Genomic DNA, 7,224 nt, shown 5'->3' with positions numbered 1-7,224 from the left:
CGGGAGCGGCCGCGGGCAGGCGGCTGCTGTGCCTGAGGGCTGAGTGCTCACGCTTTGAACCGCCCTGTGCCCCTCAGAGAGATTCCCTGCTCAGGAAACCCAGGGAGGAGCCGTGAGGGCCCGTGCCATGGTGAACACCCGTGTCTGCCCCTCATGTCCCCTCATCTCCCTTCCCTGCCAAGGGCTGAGGGGGAAGGAGGAGCTGGGGCATTGGAACAGGTTAACAGACACTCATAAACTCTTTGTTGGTTTTTTACAACCCCTACTTCAAAAAGCTCCTCTGACCTTTGATTAAATACCTGAAATACCACCAGAAAATTATCACAACTCGTGACACTCCCAGTAAAGTTGCCATCATTGCTTTATTGATTCCAAATCTGAGGGGAAAAGATTGTTGAATTTACCAGTGTTTTTACTCCCTCTACCTTGTACACTGCAGGGAGCATTGATTTGAGGCAACAATTAAATGTTTCTGTGCAGGACCTTAGGTTTTTGATTTGTACCTCTGTACTGCAAAGGCTTCTTTGAGATTAAGCACCAGAAAGTGATGGGAATAGGAGGGACAACGAGCAGTCGGTACATTAGAAAAGGTGTGCTTGGAAAAGAGAGGAGTGCTTCTAGACAAACAAGAAGCATCCTGCTCCTCAGTTAAAAAAGCTGTTGTACTCTGCCAGTGGTTAGAGCTGCAGTACTTGGGACTAACCTGTTCCCAGTGGTGCAATCAGCCCCCAGGAGGACAGGTTTTTAGGCAGAACAACTAGTTCCTTCATACTAAAGATTTCACTGATAGGAAGAGTCCTGTGGGATGAGGCTGCATCTCTGCCTGAAGTTCCCATTTCAGTCCTGACTCAGCAGAGATGACCAACAGGTCTAGTGTTTCTCTTTCTGAGAAGGACGGGTGGCAAGCAGCCCACAATCAAGATTTGGAGACAGAGGCTCGTATTCACAACTGTGATTTATATCTTCAGGCTGCACAACACTAGCCTAGTAACAGCAGCTCTGCCAGGCACAGAGTGCAGCTGTGGCAGCATGTGGGTGGCATCCAGCTGTGCTCCCAGTCAATATAAGGCAGAAAGACTGTTTCCACTGGGGTATCCCCCTCTCCACTCCTGGGGAGAGCTGGTGAACAGGGGAGGGAAACAGACCAAGCTGTAACAGAGGAAGGAATTTAAGGCTGGAGATTAGCTCCTGGCTTCAGCCCTGTAGCAGATTCCTGGCCACAATCATCCGCATCACCTCATTGGTACCTGCAGCATGACAAGGGGGCAAAAGAAAGACAGTTAAGAGATGATCCAGTTTTTCCCCCAATAAAGTCAAAAAGAATTCTTCCTTGATGTGCAGTCTATAGCACAGAAAAGCTTTTCCCACCAACTGAGGTGACATTTAGGAGGTGTTGGGCCAAAATGCAACTGCCAAATGCCAGCACACTGCTTGGGAAAGGCTTCAAAGTGGTAGGTGCTGGTGCTTCTTTTTATTTGGGTATTGAGAGGCCCCCACAGGGCTCCAGGCAGTGAGCAGAACTGGATATATGCCAACATCCAAGTTCTCTGCTTTACTGTGTAACACGTACACAACACACAGACAGAAAGGCTCAGTACTGGAAAGAATATGTCCCTTATCAGGCACCCTGGTTGTAGGTGGAAGGATTTCAAAGGAGGGAAAACAAAATGGTTTGTAGGCTGAATTGAGATCATAAAAAGGCCAGATACTGTTAGAGACACGATGTCAAATAATGAAGATAGACTGGAATAATGGGAAAGGAATTCTTGGGGAGCGTCAGCACGTGTCAGTAGGAGTAATGGGATGAAACTGGACAGAAGCACCACGAACATGACAACTAGATATCTCCCCTCTGCTGTAAGACTCCTAAAATACACAGTAACTGCTCCAATAAACCAAGAGTTCTTGGCCAGGAAATTCATACACGACATCCAGAGACACCTCATGCTCAGAGCAAAATGGGATTCTGAAACTCAGGAGTCAGTCATGTGGGAAGATGGGGGCCTCTGGAGGGTCTGTTCCCTCCTGGCTTCACTGCCAAGTCACTGGTAGTAAGAGTGTCTTTTACCTTCTAGGATCTGGTGGACTCTGATGTCTCTCACAAACTGCTGCACCGCGTAATCCTTCAGGTAGCCGTAGCCCCCGTGCATCTGTAGAGCCTGGTTACAGATCTAAGAAGACAGCATTGCTGGTAAAGTGACTTGCATGGTCTTGAGGACAAGGCAGTGACAAAAGCTGGGTAAGAACCCAGGAACCTGGGCTAGTTTGTTGTTTTTTTTTTTTCCTGATCACCTAATCTCATGTCTTAATAAAGTCTAGTGTGACAGCAAGGTGCTCTCAGTCCCCACTCAGTACTGTCATGTTACCTAAGGGCTGTTTCACATTCATGGTGCATTTATGTGAACATCATAGCATATAAATACCCAGGAAACACTTCACTAAGGCAATTTTTGCTGCATTTTCTATGGTGCTCCTGATGCAAAAAGCAAAACGCCAGATCACCATCTAGCGGTCAGTCAGGCGTGGGATCTGTTGAGGGCTCTGGTTTCTCCTCAAACATGATCCCATGTGTCATCATCTATCAGCTTGGCACACAATAATAATCATAGCAAAAATGCAGAGTAATGGGAAAATATGGTAGCCTGTATCTGACACAGATCTAGGCAGTGTCAAGGCACAGATTTCCTTCTCCTTTCTTTTTGTCCCTTCTTGCTTTCTCTTTTCAGGGACATTTTGTGATAATGTATTTTTCAGTGGTCTAAGAAAGACCCCTTGCTACCTAGGAGTGATTGGCCTGTAACACACATTTTACCTCTTGAAAATAAAAATGCTCTACACTCGCTATCCTGTCTCCCTGCTTGGTCCCCTAGAAAGTAGTCTAGAAAGCAGTAGAGGCCTGAACTGTGGAGAGGATAATACTGCAGCCTCCACAGGGTGCAGAATTCTGTCCTGTAAAACATCCTGGTCCTGAAATGAGGCTTCTGGCTCAATGAACGTACTTGGGTTTGGGTCCCTACGCTGTCAAACTTCTTCTGACATCCCGAGCACCAAGAGGGGTCTCCAGCTTTCCAGGTACAGTGCCAGCTGAGGTCTGAGTAACGTACCGCAAAGCATTCGTCGGTAGCAAAGAGCTTGGCCATGGAGCACAGCACAGCCGCCTCCTCCCGTCCCTCCTGCAGTGCCCGCGCCGCGTTGCGAACCATGAGCCGCGCTGCCACCAGGCGCGTCGCCATCTCCGCCAGCCTGAACTGCAGGTACTGCCAGAGACAGCACCACAGGGAAAAACAGGTCAGCATCTTTGGAGTGGCCTGGCTCCTCACCCACATCTCCACTACCTTCAGGTAGGTCTCAGGCCTGACATGCTTTTTTACTGAGGAAAAGCATGTTCCTGACTTCTCCAGGGAAGGCCCTGTGAAGTGAGTGGTGGGACTGCTGGCTGCTTGTTCAGCCAGGATCAGAAAAATCCCAGCCCTGGGAGCGCAGATCTGGTGGAGAGGTTACCTGATTGTTTGCTAGGGGTTCTCCAAACTGTTTGCGGACAGTGAGATGTTCCTGAGCCAGAAGAACAGAGGCATGAGCAGCTCCTAATGAACAAGAAGCTGGTGGGAGAAGCCAAGGACACAGCATGAACACGAAGCTAATGTAGACAGATGATTCTGCCCTCCTCCCTTTGCCCTCAGCTCTGTTTTTTACCGATGTTGATCCTGCCTCCGTTCAGTCCCTTCATGGCAATGCTGAAGCCCTGCCCTTCGGCTCCCAGCCTGTTGCCAACAGGAACAATGCAGTCCTCGAAGATCACAGCCCGAGTTGGCTGGGAATTCCAGCCCACCTGGGAAAAAGCCAGAACACCTTCCAGGCGGCCTGAGGAGCAGCACAGCTCCAGCTCCCAGCAGAGCCTGCGCTCAGCTCCTCGATCTCATTGCCAAGCTGCCACACAGCGCCTGTGGTCTGTGTGGTTTGGCCTCAGAGTGCTGAGTTGGAAACTGGAATGCATGTGTTTGAGAAGAGGCACAGATCCAATGAACCTTGATGTTCCCGAGAGTAAAATCCTTCACTTACCAAAGGGACACACACTGGGCAAACTTCACCAAAGCTGGACTTGGCTTGGAACAAACACACCGGACTGGGACTCTGGTTCCTAATGCTTTGCACAGACGAGCTCATCTCTGTCCTGCACTTCCCTCAAGCACACAGGAAGTTCAAAACAAGCCTCTTACCTTCTTCTCTTTCTTGCCAAAGCTGAGCCCTGGTGTCCCCTTCTCCAGTACCAGGCAGGAGATGCCCTTGGGGCCTGGGCCTCCTGTGCGACACATGACGACGTATACATCAGTGTCACCTCCTCCACTGATGAAGGCCTGCAGAAGTGGACAAGAAGAAAGGGGTGGCTTCTGTATGCTAACCCTGAGCCTGCAGCAGCAGCTGGGGTACAGGGATGGAGGGGCAAAGACCCCATGGCCAGGTGGTATTGAGGGACCCAACTGTACTAAGCTCTGGTGAATGCTCTGCAGAGCATGTCCTACCTTGGGAGAATGTTACACAGAGATGATGAGACAGTAGGAAATGGAAAGGATGGTGAGACCCAGGCCCCTTTGAGCATGCAGTGCCATCCAGCAGCTTTAGGAGGAGCAAGGAGGTACCTTGGAGCCATTTAGGATGTAGGTGTCCCCTTTCCTCTGAGCTGAGGTCAGCAGGGAAGCTGCATCACTTCCACTTCCTATAGGAGAGGTAAGGAAGCAGGCAGAGAAGCAGCAGGTCACTCGGGTTTGTACCACAAGCATCTCAGCAATCATCATCTGCCCCTTCCAACTTCCCAGTGATTGCCCAAATGAGCACAGAAAGAAACTTTTCACCTCCCTCCAGCTCCGTGAAATGTTGATGTCCAGTTAAACCATGGTAGGAGTGAGGGAAGGGAGAAGGTTTCTTGGTTGAGGATGCTCACCTGGCTCAGTCAGGCAGTAAGAAGCAAATTTTTCCATGCTACAGAGCGATGGGCAAAACCTGTGCCTCTGTTCCTCGTTTCCAAAGGTGTCAATCATCCAAACACACATGCTGGAGCAGGAGAGAAGGAACAGGATCACAGTAAAAAGATGGAACTTTCTGTGCCCGTCACTGAACGTGTCTGTACAAGCAGGGTAGGGCCCTGGTATCAGGTGGTGCCTCTGGGCTCTGTCACAGTACGACCAGAGCACAAAGGCTTTTTCCAGGCAGGTTACTATCTATAGACAGCTTAAGTGGAAGAGCAGGGAACAAAATCCACAACTTAATCCCATCTTGCATGCCACAAAGCTAAAATTACTTCTTGGTGGCATCTCAGTTTTTGTAGCTTATTTGTTTACTGCTGTCAAGGGATCCTCATGGGGATGTGTCTACTTGGGGTCCCAACTTTAAATAATAAGCAGCACCAAAGGAGCTGTCTCCAGCTGGATTTAGAGCCCACAGAAAATATGTGGGTTTCATCCAGGCTGACGCCATCCTCCGCTCCACAGACACACTCACTTGTGGATGCTCATATAAGCAGTGGTGCTGGTACATCCTGTTGATAAAGCTTCAAAGATTATGGAGGTATCAAGTCGTGACAATCCAGAGCCACCGATGTCTGGTTTCACATAGATCCCACCAAATCCCAGCTGGGCTGCCTTCCGCATTGTTTCCACAGGGAATATTTCCTATCGGGGCAGGCAGAGACATGGGAAGTGAATATTCATTATCAATCTCATCATGATCGATTCCACCTCAATATTCAATCTCTTCTGGTACACCTGGGCTATCAAGTCCTGTCCCAAACGCCTGCAGAGTTTAAGTTAATTGGGTGGGTTAAAGAAGAGGTGGCTACCTAGACAGATAGATACCATCTTCAGGAGTAAACTCGGGTTTCAGATGATTGAATAGCCTGGCTAGGAAAGCTTCAAGCTCTTTCTGATGGCTTCCCACCCCAGCTACAGCAGCAGCTTCAAAGAAAACCTCTACAGATAGCATTACAGCACCAAGGAGCTATTGCAGGAACCCCTCTGATGAGACCCAAGGATCATAACATCCTAAGGGAGGAAAAAGCGAGCAGTACAACCTTTCTGAGGCTGTCCTACCTTTTCATCCCACTCAGCCATGTGAGGAGCCATCTCCTTGGCAGCAAAATCAAGGGCAACTTTTTGGAATTCCTTCTGCTCCTCAGTCAGGCCGGTGGATGCTGGAAAAGCAGGAAGAGATCAGTGTCTGTGGCGAGACAGCAAGCGGTGCTGCCTCTTCTATACCCCAAACAATTTCCAAGTGTCCCTTAACTCACACGAACAGTTCAGGGGCTCTGCTGCACAGACCATCTCTCTGTTGCTCGGGGCCATCACAAATGGTTTTGATAGAGGGCAGTGGGCTTTGGGAGGGGACTTTCTTAGGACAAAACAAACATGAGGTCCCAGCTCTCTCTGTCTACTCAACACTGTGAAACTGGGACAGGGGCAGCATGGTCCGTGGCAGCTGTCACTCCAGCTCACTAGATCTGTGCTGCAGAAAGGACTCAGTCCTGGGACTTGAGAGAAGTGACACTAGAAAGCAGGCAATGGATAAAGCCCTTTGGACACAGCGTCTGAAGTTTTGGGCTCATCCTGCATTGGAAACCTCCTGCTTCATTTGCACATCGATCCAACACTGACTGGTTAGTTCCTCTCCTAAAAACCATCGGGATGCTGCTGTTTCAGTCCTAACCATGGTTACATTGAAGCATTGAAGCAAGTCATCTAGGAAGTGTTTGGGAATCCTGGAGGAGGAGCCCGGCTCAGACACAGCTGTCATCCTGGTAACCAGATCAGCAATCAGAGGATGACTTCAATCACAGGATAACCCAGACCTACAAATGGGTGCAGGCAGCCTGGCCTGCCCCCCCGGGGAGCCCTTCGCAGTCTTTTTAAGATATTCTTTGACTCAGAGTCACAGTTGAAACACCGTGAAGATCAAGCAAAGGTACAGGGAAGGGGAAGGAGCTTTTCCTCGCAGGTGGGCACTGTCCCTCCCTCCCGGCGGGGACAGGAGGTCCCGGGTCACCGACCTGCTTCCAGGCTGCACCCGAGCCCGCCTCCCTTCCTCCTTCCCTCATTCCCTCCCTCCTTCCCTCCGGCAGCGATTGCGGGGCCGCGGGGCGCGGGGGGATCCCTGCGGCCCCGACTGGTCCCAGGGGCACGGGGGGACCGGCGCGGAGCCTTACGGTCAATGCAGGAGGCGATCCCCCGCCGCCCC

At 50.4% G+C, this 7,224-nt stretch overlaps 1 protein-coding gene across 1 annotated transcript; it reads right to left on the bottom strand.

Annotated features, from left to right (window-relative positions):
- Window positions 1–1,176: 1,176 nt before the first annotated feature.
- On the bottom strand, window positions 1,177–7,220 carry ACAD8 (acyl-CoA dehydrogenase family member 8; the record flags this gene model as incomplete). Its single annotated transcript, XM_029086642.1, has 11 exons — window positions 1,177–1,247; window positions 2,069–2,171; window positions 3,105–3,257; window positions 3,502–3,599; window positions 3,694–3,829; window positions 4,218–4,355; window positions 4,638–4,714; window positions 4,940–5,049; window positions 5,497–5,666; window positions 6,084–6,184; window positions 7,193–7,220. Coding segments are annotated over 11 exons (1,167 nt in total), but the record flags the coding sequence as incomplete, so codon positions are not given.
- Window positions 7,221–7,224: the final 4 nt, after the last annotated feature.

Source organism: Antrostomus carolinensis, unplaced genomic scaffold (assembly GCF_000700745.2).
Source record: "Antrostomus carolinensis isolate BGI_N321 unplaced genomic scaffold, ASM70074v2 scaffold32578, whole genome shotgun sequence".
Classification (NCBI taxonomy): Eukaryota; Metazoa; Chordata; class Aves; order Caprimulgiformes; family Caprimulgidae; genus Antrostomus; species Antrostomus carolinensis.
Note: the sequence above shows the minus strand (reverse complement) of the source record. Positions and strands in the feature narration are given on the sequence as shown.